A 19,671-nucleotide genomic window follows, 5' to 3' on the forward strand; every position below is an offset into this window, starting at 1 on the left:
CTTGTGAGGGACAAGGTGGGACACATAACCAACATTATGATGTCATCATACATTTTAATTTAACACAGATTGCACATTGCTTTGCCTGTTATTGCGCAACAATGAATTATCACAACTCACAAGTTTATAAAAGGCATTATTTTCCTTTTTTGAAGTTTAATAAAACTGTTACATTTTGGACCTGTGACTAGCAACCTGTTCAGGATGGACCTCTTGCCCATTAAGCACTAGTCACAAGCCTACCCACCAGACATGGCTTGAAGTAACACCTGCATGGAAAAGCGGGTATAAAAAATTGATGGATGGATTAGATGTTAAACTTTAAAGTAACAATTTTAAGTAACAATGATCAGTAGAAGCTTAAATGATGGGGAACATATGTGAGTGGTATAGGGCTCAATGATGAGACGGGTGAACGGGATCTGCTTAATGACTTTGTGGCTTTGGCTTAGGGAGAGATAAATAACAAGAAAATATGGAAACAAAGGTATGAACACCTAAGACCCACAACTCAATACATTAATGTGATGTCTGCCTGCCATTTGAGGCAACATCAGGTCCAACTCCTCTGTGAAGGCTTTGCATAAGGTTAAGAAATTTGTCTCTGGAAATTTTTGACCATTCTTCATGAAATCTGGGAGAACTGATGGTAATGTTGGATGAAAAGGCCTGATTCTAATGCATCCAAGGGGTGTTCTGTCAGGTTGACTTCATATTGTGCAGGCCAGTCAACTTCTTCCATACCAAACTCTCTACTCCATTTTGGACTTTGCTTTGTGCAGTGGTGCACTGTTGAAACAAAGATGGGAGCATAAAAGCGTCCAGTGTGTCTTAGTACGCAAAAGATTTAAAATAAAACTTAATATTTCCCTTCATTGTCCCACAGAGGGGAAATTTGTCTCTGCCTCTAACCCATCCCTTAGGGAGCAGAAGGCTGCCAACACTCAGTAGTGCCTGGGGCACAATCTCGGGCTAAGAGTCTTGCTAAGGAATCCATGGTGGCAGTCTGAAGGGATTGAACCGGGTATCTGCAATCTTTCAGACCGCAAGCGCACGGCTCCAACCACAAGGCCAATACCCCCCCCATTTAAACTAAATTTAAATGATGGAGCCCAGCACCAGAAAAGAAGGCCCAAACCAATAATCCCCTCAGCACATTTACACTTGACACAATGCAGAAAGGCAATTCCTCTTCTGCCAGCAGCTGTCAACCCCAGTCTCATCTATTAGATTACCAGACAGAGACATGATTCATCTTTCCAGAGAATCTTACATATTCACTGCTCTAGGGTCTAGTGGTGGCGTGTTCTACACCACGGCATCCAAGGCTTTGCATTGCACGTTTTGCTGTAAGGCTTTCATGCAGCTCCTTGGCCACTAAAACCCATTCCATGAAACTCTATGAAACGTTCTTGAGTTAACCTGATGGCCACGCAAAGTTTCAAGTTAATAACTGCAGAACGTTGGCAGCCTTTGAGCACTCTGTGCCTCAACATCTGCTGACCTACCACTATCATTTTATGGCTGCGTTGCTGTTGATTCAGATTGCTTCCAGTGTGATATAATACCAATAACACTTGACTGTGGACTATTTAATAAGACATGTGGCATCTTATCAAGGTTCCTGAGAGGGACATGTTATTTCACAAATGTTTGTAGCTCACATGGACATGATCTTAATTATGTAGTGCAGGAGGGCAGAACATGACAGCAGCACAAACAACTAAATTCCTGCCTTTAAATACTGAAGCTCCACAGTCAGCTGGCGCCAGATTATTTAAACCAAGATTGAGTAGATGGCCAGCGCTGTTTGCCTGCCTTATTATTTGATGAAATTCTGATATCCTAGATTCCCTGGTCTCGCCTTGCCCTCGTCGAACACCCCATTGCCTTTCTGTCTTTTGGAGCAAGACCTGGGCTGTTTTCAAGACTGCATACCTGGATAAGTGAGTACTGTGAATATAATACTGTGAACGAAACAATTTTCTTTAGATCAATGCAAAATCCTGTTATAATGGAAGGCTCAAAAACAAACCTCTACAGAATATTGATTCATGGGTCTGAATACAAATGCACATCACACTTTAAGATTTTGATTTGTACAAAATGTTAAACCCATATATCTTTTATCATCCACTTACAAATTATGCACTACATTTAGTTGGTCTTGTGATGAATTGGATTGAACCCAATATTCAGCCAGACACAATGGGGAATGTTAAGGTGGTTTATTGAAAGAATGAGCAAACAGAAACAGTCCTAGGGAGAGTCCAGAGGGGAGACAGGCAGGGTGAGCTGCAGGGAGCAGACACAGACCAGGGGAATAATCCAGGAATAAGGCAGAGCTCCAGTGGCGGTCCAGACTGGGGACTCAGAGACTCAGGTCCACACCAGGTCCGAGTCAACTGGCAACTCAGAAGCAGAATAGGATTAGCAGGCTCGGCAATTTGCAGGCAGGCAAGGGTCGGGTTCACGGGCAGACAATCCAGGTAAGAACAGAGCAGAAGTCCAGCAGCAGATCAGGTGTGATATACAGGCTGGCAAACAGGATCCAAACAGGGGTCGGGCAAGCTCGGTACCGGGAAAACAGACACAGGTCAGAAGCACAGACAGGCAGGACAAGAAATTGCTGGAAGTTTGCACTGTAAGGATAGAGACGTTCTGGCAGGGAAGGGAGGAGGCAGGCTTAAATAGGCAGGAAAACATAGGTGAACTGAGTGAGCTAATTAGCCAGAACAGGTGGAGGTAATCAGGGGAAGGGAAGTGGCTGAAGGAGGAAACAAGCTAACAGCAAATAAGTGGAAGGGGACAGAAAATAAACTAAACCAACCCAAAACATAAATAACCACAAAGACCAAACCTAAGGTAGAAACACAAACTAAGATGGAAACTAAGACAAACAACTAAAACTATCACAGGTCTATCACCTTTTCCAATTAACACAATGGTGTAAAAGCATCAAATGAGAAAAGGTTCAAGTTATATGTATTGCTTTGGCAAACCATTGTATGAGATTATGGGTTAATAACACAACCCTTGCAGTGAATCTTGTCCTGTAGCATAAAAGACTGTATAATGCCCTATAAACCATTGTATTACAGTTTATGCCATTCAGCTTCATACCACCTCTTCTTTTGTTCATTATCTAATGTAACAAGTTTATGGGAAAAAGCCCCAGTACTATCAGGCAAATGGAGTGCAGTCACAAAACCTTTGGCACTTACAACAACATTATACGACTGAATATTGGTGTTTTGACATATTGACACAAGGATAAATTGCTCTGGACCACACTGCATCCCTGTCCCAAAAGCAATCTAGGCTGTTGGTAAAACTTGTCTAAGTGATGACTCTGCAGTACAGCAAAGAGAATAAGCGAGATGTGAGGTGCACACTCATTCACCTCTGCTGTTTTATGGCTAGTAGGACGCCTGGGTTTTGCTGTATTATTATAGCCCTCCAAATGTAGCAGAATATTGAGAACTGCAAGTTTATGTCATTTTTCTGTGGCCATCTTCCCTTTTTTATACTCCCACCTGTTTGATGAATCGCTTGACCCCCCTCCCTCCCCCAACACCACCACCACCTGTTTTTTTTTAAACTTCAAACAGGTTCTTAAAGTTTTCCAGTCTATGTTCAGACCTTTTGTGCTATTAAATACAAACCACCGTTCTTTCAAGTGTCAAGTGTGGGAAAGAGAAATCTCGTCAAACTGGTCCAATTTAAAGTAATATATCAAGCATGCCTTTAAGCTGAGTGCTTCTTTTTCAGGTGGATTGACAATGTTTTCCCAGTGACCACAATAACAGTATGCTTCACAGGTTCTATTTGAAATTGTAACTCTTTTTTATCTGATGCAATACCTTTTGTGAGTTGTCAACTTGATTCTTTCCTCTGGGGTTTTAAAGTCCTTTGTACCCTGCTGTGAATCAACGGTGCATGTCCTCGCATATTAATGGGATGGAGAATGGCCGTTGGTTTGACAAATTACAGTTTTCGGACATTTTACTGGCAGTTTGTGGGTCTTTCTCGGTAGTAAACTGATGCATGGTGTGTCTTTGCAATTAAAATGAGAACGATTACAACAACATGCAATAGAATTTGACATGGTCCTGAGTTAAGCACAACAATAAGGTCACTGATAGGACCTTATGCTAAGGAGGAGCACAGCAGTGGCAGTGAAGTAGGATAGTGTCCTTGTAGTTCTCAGATCTGTTGTAAAGAGTGTCATGTGTATATTCATACAAATGCAAATGTTTCAGAATTAATCTTTGCATCAATAATTATTTCCACAAAGTTTAATCCAGCCTCTATCATTTTTCTAACAAACCTCAGTACCTTGAGCCAGCTGACTACAACAGGAGCTGTTGGAATGCCGCTCTCTCCTCTTGATTACATACGTACAGCCCAGCGCTCGTTGACTCACGCCTTTAGTTGATGATTCGTACGCCCCCATTTTGCCAATAGGGCAGCACTTAATCTTCTCCTACATTTTACACGGTCAGAGTATAAAAAGAGAGGTATTATTTTGCTCTATGAAAAATCTTCCTAGACTGCCTGGACCATCATTTGGAGCTTCCTTTCCTTCAGCTGTCTGAGATGGCCCCAGAAGAAGACTTATGTTGTGTCTGGGAAACCCTTTCTTTGTTGATTTGGACATAGGATTTGTTATGTTATCATTATCCTGCAGACAAATCTTTGGCAAACTATACTTCAATTTGGCAAAACTATGAATTAAAATGTAGTTGTCTTTGTTCTTATGCAAATATATTTTAACTGATATATCTTTTTTTCTGACTGGCATGCATTAAAGTATTTTAAAAGAATGACATTTTAAATAGATATTTTATGGTGATTGACAATGATTAACAGACATACAAAAAATATTTCAACTATTCAAATAAGAGTATGATATATGATAACTGACATGATGCCAACTACCCCTTTGTTTTCCCCACTAAATAAATGTCCTCCAGTTAAAGCTCCTATTGAAGTGCTGCCAGTAACTGTGTTGAGGTGCTTTATGTTTATTTCTAGCTACTCTGTGAAACCACATCTCCTAAAGGTGCCGGTTGGGAAAAAGAAAAATCTAAACAAAAAAATTATTGGATACTAATTGGTTAATTAAATATTCATGCAGTGCTATAGGAAACAGGACATATGAAGTAAAAAGCACCATTGGCTTTATTTGATTGACTTCGACGCTTTTCCTGGATGGGTGGTAATGGAATAATGCAATTGTGACTGACAGATTTTTATTGTGGTTCCGTTTAGTCTTTGTATAATGAACCGACAGCATCAATTTTCCCTTAATGATCTGAGAAGAGTGAAGAGAAATGCAACATGACAGGCCAAGGACAAGCTAGGTTTAAGAGTGGGTTTATGCACACATTTATACGCACATACAGGTTATGCCACAGCATTTCCTTGCAGGTCAGCACCATGGATAGTGACAGCTATTAACTATGGCTTTGAATCTGTATTCATAACAAACAAGTTCACTCTATGAATTGGCTTAAGTCACGCACAGAGCAAAAAAAGAAAAAATCCCTGCAAGCTATATGTGCTCCTACCAGTCAGCAAACAGCTTATGTTTTGGGGGTAGATGCACTGGAAGCAGAAAACAAGTGATTTCAACCTTGAGTAAATCTGAAAAGCCCATTTCCATTAGCAGAAGGAGGTCAGATGCATTAGGTCCTGGTCTCGCCACAGACATTCAGAGCTTCTCAAAGCAAACGGTGACACAGTATAAAGCAAATATGGGGCAGCCCTGTGAAAGGATCCGCTAAGCGCTTCTTTTGAAAACACGACAACATTTTGGCAGTGCAGAGGCGCACCTTTAAAACACCTTGCAGTTTTAAAATATCCCAACTCCACCAATCTTCTTCTTACAGAGGGGCTGTGGGTTTGAGGCATCGTTAAAGTGAAATAATAGCTTCCTGAATCATGAATGGGATGTTGGAAGCCCTAAAAAGGCAGACAGGAGATCTTGTCAAGGACTGTATTGGGCTGATTTTGAATTATGTCCTGCCAACCTTTATGAGAGTCTGACTCTCACTTTTTCATAGCAGAAAGTCTATTTAAATGCCAATCAGACTTTTCTGCAGGCGTGGAGATGGATTTACCCTAGTGCTGTAGGAATACAGAATAAGGATGTGATGAGCTGAATATTTTGAATCAGGATTATCGGGTCCATATTGTGTAACTTTGTTCAAATGTGTGGAAAAGATCTCCCCAAAAATTGTGGTGGAAAAGATTTTGCACAAATGGAGCAGCCAATAGGAAGAATCAGTTTTTCTGCACAGTAAATCTTATCAACATTCTTATCATTCTTCTTATTATTATTATTAGGACAGGTATTCATTGTAGTAGTAATAGAAGTAGTCATATTTTTTTAAATTTTCACTTGCACATTGATGACAATGATCAGTACTTACACACATTGACTATTCTTGACACACTATGTCTTCTCATTTTCAATGTTTTAACAATATGCTGCATTTTGGCATAATTTTTTTTTTGCGTGTGTTATTTCATAGGACCCTGTAAAACCAAATCAATCAAAAATACAAGAACAATTTGGGATGTAGGGTTTCAAGGATTGAAGTTGTTAGTAATTAAAAGTAAGAAGCTTTTTACGGTTTACAACTTCAGATTTGTATTTTTTTTAAATAACGGCTTGGAAATATTTTTTTTTCCCAGGATGTGGAAAATGATTAATGCAAACTCAAAACATTTCCAGAATCCTAAAGATTTTGTAGCCCCGATAATAATAACAGTGGATTTAATTTCTAATTTCTAGAACTGAAAAAAATTAACTGTACACAACGGTTTTGAAACAAATATGGTAAATGGACTGAACTTATAAAGCGCTTTCTACAGTCATACTGACCACTCAAAGTGCTATACACTAGAGCCACATTCAACCAATCGCACACAGATTTATACACCGATACACAGCTCGGTAGGCAACTTAGGTTAAGTGTCTTGCCCAGGTGCACATCGACATGTGACAAGGAATCAAACCCACAACCTTCTGATTGCAAGACAACTACTCAACCCATCAAGCCACAGTCGCCCAATATACACTTGTATTACTACTTCTGGTGCCATGCGAGCAGGCAACCTATTCCAGTAGCTCCAGTTCCTGTACCCTGACTCTTTCTTTTGCAAAATACATTTGTAGATGTGTTGTGTGTTTCTGTTTTTCCAGGTTAGTTGTACACCCTATGGAGCAGACCGTTTTGTTTTTATTTTATTTTATTATAACCTTTTTTTTCAGTGACCGCGTCTGCACTTCCTTTGTCAACGCAACAGAACAACTGTTAGCTCTCGCTAGCTCTGCTGTGCTGCCTTCCATCAATGATTCGATGTCCCATGAGCTGAGGAGTAAGAGACGGGAGTCCGGCGCCGGCATTGGGCGTCGCAACCGGAAAAGAAGGTACAGACCCATCAACACGTCCAGCATCATGTGAAACGTGAGATCCATTCCCAACAAAGTGGATGAATTGACAGCCTGGCCCAGCATCAGCTGCCTTATCGAGAGAGCAGTTTGGTCATGCAGACAGAGATGTGGCTAACCGCACTATCCCCAGACACACACATAATTATGTATGGCTTTCATTTACTCTGTCCTGAAGGAACCAAAGGAAAGTGGTAAGAAGAGACGAGGGGGTATATGTTTGTGAATGATAGATGGTGCAACTCTGGGCATTTAATTATCAAAGAGACACTCTGCAGTAACGACATTGACCCGCCAGCTGATGGCACGAGGCCATACTATCTACTGGAGTTTACATATCAATGTGATAACAGTGCAAGTTTCCACCCTCTGCCAATGCTGCAGCAGTATGCAATGTCCTCCACACTGTGACCAGCAGACTCCAAGCACATCGTCCCCAGGCACTTTTTCTGATCTCTGAGGATGTAAATCTCGCCTTCCTGTCCTCCACTCTCCACAAGCTCACCCAGGATGTTACCTGCTGCAACCAGACTCGATAAAATGCTGGACTTATTGTATGCCAACACCAATGTGGCATACAGCTCATCATACTCTGGTAGTCTCAGATTGCAACCTGGGTCATTTCCACCCTGTGTATACCTGCATAGGATTCTGTATAGCTGTTTTAATTAGCTTTGATACTGCATGTGTAAGTTGAAGTTCAGAACACCGTGTGTGGAGCAGCGGTCCAATAAATATGACAAGCTGGTAATGCATTAAAACAGACCAAGCAAGATCATTTTAAAGATGGAAAACATCTGTAAACTAATGCATTAAAAAGTAATTCCTCCATGTTGGTAATTCTTAAACAAAGATGAAACCTAATTGGGTTGGGTTTAAAACAAAAGCACATTTCATATACAACATAAAAAATATATATAACTATGGAATTTAAAGACAATTAACTTAAGTACTTACCATAACTGTTGTTTTTACCAAGATCAGAAGTTGTACTATGTGTTGGGATAAGTTTAGGAGTTTTTACCGTATTGGATTTGTGAATGGGTTTTGTGTTCTGGTAGATTTTAAATATGAATGTGGACTAGAGTAAGTGCAGACATATGCTAGCCCACATATGAGGTTTGTTAATCATCAGATCCAGAACCTGCTTTTCACTCATCTCATCGTCAAGAATGTTCTTATGTAAAATGTTTGCTTTACCAAGACATCTCAAACTCATTTTCTCTCATTTTACATTGTTTAGAAACATTGCTTATCATAGACCTGAAAATTGGAGCTGAATAAGGAAAAAACAATGATGGTGCGTGGGCGTGTTTAGACATATATTTCTGAAAGAGGCTGTCACGCTTTCCTTTTTACAGTTATGATAGAAAACCCGGGATAATTATCTCACTGAACATCTTTATATTCTTAATGTGAATGATTTTCAGTGACAGCTGATTCAGTAAAACATATTGAATCAAAATAGATCTTTCCATGCAAAGTAGTTGAATCTTAGAACGACTGTTCTACCATGAAAGGGATGAAACAGACTGTTTATTACGAGTCAGTTGGACGGAAAAAGATTTTGGCAGCGTTTTAATCGAATAGTGAGGAGATAGACTGAGCCAGTTTGGAGTAATTGGATCATTACATCATTACATCTATTTTCTTGAATTGAGTTTAAATTAGCAGTATATTGTATGAAAATGGTTTAGTGATTTCCTTTAAATCATTACTGTCTACATGTTTTAACAAGTTTTTAGGATTTAAATACTTCAATTCAGCTACTGTTTAAAATATTTTAAACTACTGCCATTGTTTTATTCAGGCTGATTCTAAAAAAAAATTTTACTGAAGAAAATATTTACCTGAAGGCAAAACACAACTTCTTCCAGGCATCACATCTTTATCTTTTTAGCAAATTATCCTCTTTAAAAAAATAAAAATCTGAAAGTGCAAAATCAAATATGCAAAATAATAATCAACAGAAGCAGCAGAGTTATTAAATAAAGTTATGTCTCCAAAGGCCGAGGTAAAGATGACATGATTGCAAAGAGGTCTTATGGCTACAACGCTAAAGTTATTGTTCACAAAAATATGAGACAAAAAAAAATAGGGATTTTAGTATTTTTCATTTATTTTATTCAAGCTTGCAAGGAATTATACCAATATCTAATCAATGTGTTCCCTGTAGTTAACACTTAGCTCCTAGAGTTAAAAAAAAATTACTTCACAACACAGTATTATACCAAAATCAACAACATCCATAGCTGCAGCTGAAGACATTTAATTCTCAAAAAATAAGTTTTAATTGCTTGTCCGGTGTTGTCTCAGCGGTCTGTCGGTGGACCTGAGGCTTCCTTTCCCTATTGCAAACTAAAGGAGTGCTAAGACCTCACAGGTATGCGCAACACACCGACTGGACCAACAAATGTACCTCATACAGAGCCAATTAAAAACCACCGGCACTTTATCATTTATGGAATATGATCGCTAATTCATTAGGTTCAATATATTAATTATGAGAGTTATAATATTATTCAAACTCAAACTGATTGTAATTGTAAGCAGCCACCAGTAAAAAGAGCAACAGTTTCGACAAATACAAAAGTCTAAACTAACCACGTCATTAATTACATATAGAAACATCTACAACATCCTACAGACTCAAAAGCAACTTATAGGTAACCTGATTCAATTCATTTCCAAGTAAATACCACATGCTCGTTTACTGTGTCTTCTCCCTTACACGTGATCCCTCCAAGTAAAAGTCAGCCAAGGTTGAATAATTCCATCTCCACTGCAGAAAAAAATACCCCCTCTGAAAGGCTATCTAAAGAGCACACCCTCTTTTGTCATAGCACTCAGAGAAAGACAGCAATTTCCTCCTGCAATTTGCAAAAATTGCCTTGAGTACAGACACCACATTCACAGACACAAGAAACACTTTGCAGATGTGATATTATCCAAAATAAATCAGTTTTCCTAAACATGATTAATATTCTGTTAGATTTAATTTGCTGCTTTTCGATCTGTCAAAATAGGACACTTTTAAACATGACACAGCCATCACACTGAACCCCCACACTCCTGTTACTGCAGCTGTTTGCTTACCGGGGTGTGTGTTGGCATGAGGATACGATGCAGCGAGGGGCATTTCAAAACGTACCGCAACTGCCAAATTTAAGCAAAAGTCTGATTGCTCCAGCTTTTTATATTCTAACAAAGGGTGAGATGCCTCATTATAACACAAACAGAACAAAGTGCTGGAAAGTGGGCCTCCTATTAAGCTTCCAAGTGAGTATGTGATTAAATACTCATTCTTCCCTCAGCAGGGGAACAGCAGGGATCCACACAGCCACACATGGATCGGTACATGTAAGCTTATCCATATTATCGCAATGGCATTTTTTCTGCTCTGGATATTTGAATATGATACAGCTAGTCATCTCATAACCAAACACCTCGATAAACTTGTTTCATCTGTTTTCATTTTAGATGGACAGATTGACATATTTTGGTCTGTTAAACGCAGTTGTAGATCCCCATCTCCCTATAAAAGGGTGCATACATCAAACTGCATCTGGGCTGCCAAATTAGACATGCAAATGTTTAAAAAGGAAAGAAGACTACATGTTTCATCCAGTGCTGGTTTTGAGAAAAGAATATTTTATGTAAATTTGCACAAGTAATAAACGGAACTGAACAGCACATGAGAAGCATTTCACAAACAACACACTGATGCATTTTTGCTTACCTTGCAGTGCATTCATCCTCCACATTTACTCAACAATAAGGTCAACAAACAGACGCTCACACTGAACTCCAGAGAATGAGAAAATGTCAAACATGGAGCTACAACATTGTCCGCAGCAGATCAAACAATCCAGCGGCTCCTGCAAGAGCGCCTTTATGCACCGATTACCCAAATGCTCTGAAGGGAAATTAAATCCTGTTTCAGTGATGCTGACATGCACTGGTCAAAAGAAACAAAATCATTGGATTTCTGCATATCCCCGGGTTCAAAGACACAGAAGTGGCAAAGATGATGAGCACGTCTGTATTTGTGCTGAATAATTATCAAGGATACATTTCCAGGAGAATGCATACTGCAATGGTTTACATTGTAAAGAAAAACAGCTTAGTGTTTAAGAGCAATAACCGACTTCCTGCTTCCCTGGAGTATGAATATGATGTAATGCAGGTCCAGTTCTCTTTGGCACTCTTCAAAATGGGAAAGACGAGGGAACATGTCATTCAAGTAATGCGTATTTTAAAGATCACTACAAATCATAAAATCAGAATGAATCTTTGCAGGGTCTTGCTCCTATCCACAGCCAGAGCAGCAAATAAAAAGTTCAAAACTAGAACAGTGATAAGCAAAGCTGGTCAATAACAATTTGTCACAGTGATGAAGATGGTAGGAGTAAGGCAAGAAGAGAAACACAGCAAAGACTGGTGTCTTGGGGGGTAAACAAATCACCATAGCAACTAGATATTATCCATATGCCAGTGAGTTTGGGAGACATTTCTGAAACATGTGCAACCCTGTGAACCCAAAATAAAGGTACAACATTTGCTGGAAATAAATGCTGGAATTATGTACTTTGGTCAGATACCTCTAAGGAGGACCCTTCCAATGAGTCTGGCTCAAACAAAAGAGGAACGTGTAGGAAAGCACCTCATGCTGCCATGGTTAGGTGCGGTGGAGGTCCTGGGATCTCCCTTTCAAATAAAAAAATGAGCCATGATTCTAAACAGTAGAGATAGAATACCCAAAACATCACTGACTCTGTAAAATGCAATGTTAAAGATAATATGCCATTGAGTGTGTCTCTGAGGATTTTATATAAAAAAATGTATATGTTAATGTTTTTAACTTGTTGGTTTTCACAACTGAAGAAATACACATCTCACATTTTAGGTTGGAGAGTTAAAAAATGTTTTCATGAGATTATGTTTTTGACAACAACACATCGACCTGGACCTAAGTGTTGCTGAGCTCCCTCCACCCTATCAACAGATGATAGGTTACATCCATTCGCCAAAAACTCAACTCGCACACAGCCTGTAGCCCTGAAATGTTCAGATGCAGGGAGCTGAAGGATTACTACAGTTAGCTAAGTGGATCTCTTATGACACTGTCTCTTCAGCTTCTGGATTCTGGCTCCAACCAGTGGAAGGAATCTGTGATCACCTCGTCCCCAGAAAGATCCGTCCTATAGACCTAAAGGACTGCAAAACGGTGGCGCTGACTTCAGTTTTGTGTAAATACGTAAAGAGAAATGCACGTGACCAGCTAAAAGGGTGGTGTCGGATAAACTGGACCCACTCCAGTTTGTCTATAAAGCGAGGCGTGGGGAAACGGACGCCTTTAGACACCATCACCAAACACCTGGACACACAAGGATAGGATTGATGGACTTCTCTTCTGCTTTTATAACTGTAAATATCAGCACCTTTTAGACTAACATGTTCACACATCACTGTTATTATGGACCGAAGGTTTTTTAGAGACCAGAGCACAACAGTATATTTTTGATGTTTTTGATTATGTAGACTAGTTTTGAACACAGGGCTCCCTAAAGGTTGTTATTATCTCCTGATCCATTTTCTGTGTATACCAACAGCATTTCCTGCAGCAGTGAAGAGATGCTTGTTTTTCAATACGCATATAACATGCCTATGGTAGCTTACGTGACAGGCTCTGATGTTCTGTACCGGTACCAATAGGCAATTGACAACTTGGTCAAAGTTTTTTTTCTGTCAACTTCTTGGAACTGTATGTCACAAAGACCAAAGAGCTGTGCTGTCAGGGCAGGGATAAAGATCACTCCATCACTCAGCATCCAGGGTCAGGAGGTGCAGCAGGTGGAGTCTTTTAGAATCTGTACCCTGGGACAGAAGCTGGCATCCAGCAGTCTTTTAAAGAGCAAAAATACTCTTTTTTTTTAAAAGCAGAACTTCTCCTTCTGATGAGAAAATTAAACACATTTTAACACTGGTTAATAAATAAATTTTTAATTAATTAAACTTTTATTTTTCTAGGGAAGAAATCCATTGAGATGTTAATCTCTTTTACAATGATATCCTAGCACATTATAATGGGAAACAGCTCAATGTTCAAGGTACAAACAAGCCATTACATATACAAAAGACACTAACAATATTATTAGATTATTTATAACAACAAGGTATGAAACAATAAAACATAAAAAAAACACTTAAATGTTACAAGTGCAAGATGCTGTTTAAAACTAGTCAAGTAAACAAGAGACGCCAACCTTAAACTGAACTTGAGATCATTCCAACACCATTGGCCAAAATAAGACAGACTCATCTTGCCTGACTATGCACACAAAGGGCATCCTAAACCTCAGCCGTCTACTGGCTTTGAGACTGTGTGTGTTCTGGAGTGCAGAGAACTTAGAGTAAATATAGGATGGCAATTTTTCTAAACTGGTAAACAGTAATAAAAACAAGCTTATTAGAAGTTGCTTACGAGAAGAAATGGAAAAGTGTGGTTTTACTTGTACATTTTAGCTTTTTTTAATCAAGTGTGTCATGTGATGTTTAAAATTAAGGTCTTTATCAAGCCAAATACCGAGATATTTGTATGTGTATACAACCTCTATGATGTCACCATCATGTTTTGATTGGAGGGATAAATCACTCATTGTCATCACTTTCAACATTTTATCCTTGCAAAACTTTGTCACTGTGAAACACAAAACCAAACTGTGCCGGATCACAAACCAGGCCAGCAAAATAATGGGTTCACCTCAAACCTCCCTCTCCGAACTGTACAACCACTCTGTCATCAGGAAGGCCACCCGGATCACAGAAGATCCTTCTTATTCCCTCCATCACTCATTGCTGCTGCTCCCGTCAGCCAGCAGGTTTAAAGTCGCTTTGGTCCAAAGAGCCATTTAGAAAGCGTTTTTTTTTTCTTTTTTCGTTTCCAATGTCCTTCTTGAACACATAAAAATAACACCTGCTCTTTTACGAACTTTTAACATTTGCTTTAACAGTACCTTTTTATGCGTTTTAATGTACTTTTTATGTACATTCTAAAGTCTTTATTGTATTTTAAGTGCAGGAATGCTGCTGTTGCAGCTGAAGGATTTCTGACACTGGAAAAGACAATTTCTATTCTGTTCTATGAGGAGCCTCCAACTGATTGTTGGACCTCGGCTCCAGGAGGAGCAATGTGGCTTTCATCCTGGCCATGGAACAGTAGACCATATCTTTACTCTCACGGAATTGCTAAGATGGCAATGGGGTAGGTAGGATGGGGGCTATGAGTGATGGTAGGATGGAACGAACGATGGAAAGATGGATTAGAGTTGTATCTGCAGTAATGCGGTTGCTGCTCCAGTCTGTTGTGGTGAAGGAAGAACTGAGCCAAAAGCAAAGCTCTTGATTTACCAGTCTGTCTATGTTTTGACCCTCACCAATAGTCATCAGGTAGGATCATGGCTGAAATAATCAACAATCTTTTGTTGTCACCATGTTTTACCATGGTGAAATAACCTTTGAGGCAGACACCGGCTCAGGATACACACAAATAACATGACACACATACACAACAGACTTAGTATTTACAGTTTTTTTCACACATTAGAGCATGCAAGTTTGTATCAAAGTCAGAGAGCTCTGATATCCGTTCCTTTGCAGATGATATGCGCCATGCAACATGTATTAGTTCCTCTATTATGAATCTCAAGCAATGAGGTATATTTTGTGCTGTGATGTTGAGGCTTAATTTACAGAAATGTGAAGTTTGATATTCCCGAGAATAAAAGTGAGAATAGGAGGCAATAACAGTAGTGTGATTTTAACATGATGGACCACAAACTTCTCAGCAGGGGCAATAGCCCTCACAGTTCTTGGAAAGAAGCTGTTTCTGTGTATATTAGTTCTGGATTTGTTGCTTCTGAAGTGTTTACCTGATGGGAGAGGGGCAAACAGTGCATTGCCCAGGTAGCTGGGATCAGTGGAGATGTGTCTGGCCCCTCTCTGGACTCATGCTGTCTCAGTCCAGTTCTTGCAGAAGGCATCCCACAATTCCCTGTGCTTTCCTCACCACCCGTCCCTCCTCCCCTGCACTGTGCAGCTCCCATACCACACAGGTATGCTGTGGCATAAAACACTTTCTATTGTGGCAATGTAAACATTTTTAACAGTTTAGTGTAAAGTCCAGTCCATTTAAATTTTCTGAGGAAGAAGAGCTGTGGTCGGACCTTCTTCACCAGGTGGGAGGTGTTTACGGACCAGGAGAGGTTGGAGGAGATGTGAATGCCCGGGAATCTAATGCTGTCCACACACTCCACCACCTCCCCCTGTATGTAGAAAGGAGCGTGTTTAGTCTTCCTGAAACTCCTGTAGTCCACTATGAACTCCTTGGTCTTGCTGGTGTTCAGGATCAGATTGTTCCTGGAGCACCACTATGTCAGATTGTGGACTTCATCTCTGTAGTGGGTCTCATCATTGTTGGAGACGAGACCCACCACAGTGGTGTTGTCTGCAAAAACACCACTGTGTTTGTGGGGTGGACAGCAGAACAGTCGTGGGTGATAAGGTTGAAGAGAGCAGGGCTGAGCACACAGCCTTGCAGCATCCCAGTGTTAAGGATCAGTGAGGACATTACTGATTCAGGAGTAGAGCGGTGTGGATAAACCCAGGTTGTGCAGCTTCAGAGCCAGCATGTCTGGGAGCACAGTGTTGACGGCTGAGCTGAAGTCCACAAATAGCTTCCTAACATAGGTATTCGGATGCTGCAGACGAGTCAGTGCTGAGTGCTAATGAGACATTGTCCTCCGTGGAATAATTCTCCCTGTAGGTGAACTGCAGGTTGTCCAGATCAGCAGAATGATCCAAAGTGAGGAGCTGCAGCAGCTTTATATGCTCCTGGGATGGTGCAGTAAACCTGATTGAATATATTATTTTCTCTGATCAGGAACCTAAGTCATTTATGGAACTTGGGCACTACAGCTTTTAGTTCAACGTGATTAAAGTCTCCAGCTACAATCACAGCCGCATCCAGATTGCTGTTCACGAGGCTACTGATAAAGCAGTAAAGCTTATCCAGAGCAAGCTTAGCATTAGCTTTAGGCTGGATGTATGTAGCGATATTTATTACAGAGCTGAACTCTCTATCTAATTTTGAATGGTCTGCACTTAAGGGCTAGGTATTGCAAATCGGGCGAGCAGAAGCTCCTGATTGCTTTTACAGCAGTGCAGCAGGTGTTGTGGATGTACATTATTAAGCGTCCACCATTATTTCTATCGGCCGCATCATTCCGCTCTGATCTAAACAAACACTGGCCTGTTAGCTAGACGTCTCTGTGAAAATCGCTACACAGCTGTCCAACATACATGAGGCTATCCTCCGCCAGATCTTGATCATTTTATTGGCGAGGTTTATTGGCCAGGAGGAGACTGGGCAGGTCTGGCCTGTGTGGATTAGCCTTTTGCCTGGTTCAGAGGCCGGCACGGAAGCTGCGCCTTCTTCTGCATTTCCTCCCGAAACTAGTTTTGCTAGCTTTGCTGGCATTTGCCCATTTTAAGTTTCATGCGAAGGTATTAAAAGTGCTGTATATTTACTCCCAGAAATGCAAAGTAATCGTAGAAGGCAAAAAAAACTACACCATCTGATTGAAGCTTTGTTAACCAGCTAAGCAGAGTCCGAACTAAAGATATCTTCTGCAGACTTCATGCCAAATTTTTCATAACCCTCATACAGAATCAGGCTGACAGCCCAAAGTGTTGCACAATAAAAATTATTCACTACTCTGACTTCCAACAAAACAGGTAAAAGCCACCTGCTATAGAGTCTCCTCATGCATACTAAACTCCATGTATCTAGTATAAGCATACTGTGTTTAAAGATTTGCCATCACATGACAAAAATACCAGAGTAGACAATCTTACCTCCTGAGTGAGAGGGTGGGCCACATAGTAAGACCACTCCTTGACCTTCACGAACCCTCACAGGACTTCTTCTTTGGGTTTTGAAATTCTCCAGGTCTGTTTGACAAAAGCAAGAGAGCAACAAAAAACTAAAATCATCAGAAAAATTCCTGAAACAACATGATGCACACACAAGATATTTAGAAAAAAAAAACAAGTACACTCGTAAGAAATCACATAATGGGTGCTCAGTAATTTCAGATTAAAGTTAAAAACAAAATAATATTATATGATGCAGAGTTTTCTTCCATGTGCGCCATGATATGTTTGCAGAAATGCAAACATTGTGTTGTAAAGTCCATAATGCTTCTGACTGGGGCAGAAAGCAATTCTCTAAGCATAAGTCACACATGAGTGAAATTAATTGAAACGGCATATTGTTATCGCTCTCTGTGTTTGAGCCACTGCACAAAGACTGGCAACAATTAAATGACAAAGACAGAAACATCATTTGTATGGAAACCGATTATTTGTTGACAACCTCCTGAGAGAAAGCAAATAGATACAGCAATTGCTGAACACTCTGCTAAGTCTCGCCTGCTGTGGCTCTTGGAGATATTGCAGACAGTGAAGCCAAATGTGTGCCTGACATAAAATGACATAATAAAGGCTCACTTCAAACACCAAGGAGAGAGAATGCAAATCAGACATCTCCTTTGTAGAAGCATACTTGGAAGAGGTTCTGCATAATGAATATAGAGCATGATCTTCACACAACTAGTGAGCAATAAAAAGTTGCTTTTAGATCAAGAAAAATACACATGGAGGGAAACATCTTCTATTATTTTTCCCCATACATAATTTATTGCAAAGCTCCTATACAACTCAAGAAAAAAGTATCTCTATTCATTTTGTGTATTTTACCTGCTACCAGACATTATGTGTTCATGCTTCCATGGTCAGATCTTTATTGATGGCTGTTGTGTGAAGCCATTTAGGTATCATCCGCATACACAACTTATTCATAGCCCCATCTTGTGTCTTTTTTTTTTCATTTATCTTTCCGACACAGCACACAATCAATGATTTACATGGATCAAGCATAGCATTATGAGTATTGACATGTGACGTGAATACTATTGATTGCCGCTTCATCATGCCTCCTTTTATTGGCTGTATCAGCCAGTAGGTGAACATTTTGCCCTCAAAGTTGATGTGTTAGAAGCAGGAATAATCCCTGTTCTGATAGAAATGTCTCTGAGCACATAAAGCATCATGCTCTGTTGCATGTGGGCCTGCATAGGCAAACACTGATCAGGCTGGCCATTCTGGTCATAATGTTTTGCCTAATCAGTACATGTAAGGGAAATCATTATCTGACAGTAAGTTGCACAGTAACACTTACAATAATAACAATAAAAGTTGTATAAGCAAGTAGTTGCTTGGAAATTGTATCAGTGTATCAAAGCACTAGCTCCACTGTCTTGACATCCCAGGATCTCCAACCAACCCTCAGTGCCCTCAACTTGCAGAGCTCAAGTGCAATCAAATTGTAATATCTAGACTACTATCAAGTCCCACCTCAGCCTTCCTTTTCCACATTTCATTGCTGATCTGAACTTTTAGAACTGTTCATGCACATACTCAGACTATGTGCGGATGCATTATCTTCCCCTCCGGTTCGATTATTTCCTATAAGAGGGATCACTAAAGTAAACACCCTGTAAGGATGCCTCAAACTTAGATATAGACTAAGTATTTATTCCCCCACCCCCATCCCCAAGGGGATGGTGCCTTCTCACGTGAACTGTGTCACTCCTTAGGTGTTTGCTTGTATTTTTGCATATGAATCATTACTTGTGCCTTTTGTGTCTAAATAAATGCATGCATCTAATCCACACAGTACAAATGTACAAACAATCAAATCCACTTTCTCCCATGATCAGTTCAACCAAGCCTTACTTTTAACAGCCGATGAATGCAAACATTTATTGAACAAACTATTAACAGAACCAACATCTTGTAATAGGTCACCTTTCTAATAACCTGTTTAAACCTATTCTGGCTCTCCCCTGTTCCTTCAATTAAGTCGCAATTCATCTAAAATTTCCCACTCTCACAATGCTGCCATTTCTGCCCAGTTTCTTTCTAATTGTTAAATCATAACAATGAGGAAATTGAGGTGTCAACAAAACAATGAAGCAAGTAAGGCCTGCAGTGCGGTAGATCTTGTTCTGGGTTCTGCTGTGACCTCCTTGATGAGTCACTGATGTGCTTTTGAAATAGCACATCAGTGACATTCATTGCCAGTTTAG

At 40.0% G+C, this 19,671-nt stretch overlaps 1 protein-coding gene across 3 annotated transcripts in view; it reads right to left on the reverse strand.

Moving 5' to 3' along the window:
* cntn3a.1 (contactin 3a, tandem duplicate 1) overlaps positions 1-19,671 on the reverse strand; it is a 140,858-nt gene that overhangs the window by 60,470 nt on the left and 60,717 nt on the right. For all 3 annotated transcript variants that reach the window (XM_036136407.1, XM_036136398.1, XM_036136416.1), the window contains exon 5: positions 17,378-17,473. In XM_036136407.1, coding sequence (XP_035992300.1) covers positions 17,378-17,473 — 96 coding nt within the window. The remainder of the gene's footprint in view (positions 1-17,377; positions 17,474-19,671) is intronic.

The sequence above is a fragment of the Fundulus heteroclitus genome, chromosome 1, assembly GCF_011125445.2.
Source record: "Fundulus heteroclitus isolate FHET01 chromosome 1, MU-UCD_Fhet_4.1, whole genome shotgun sequence".
NCBI lineage: Eukaryota > Metazoa > Chordata > Actinopteri > Cyprinodontiformes > Fundulidae > Fundulus > Fundulus heteroclitus.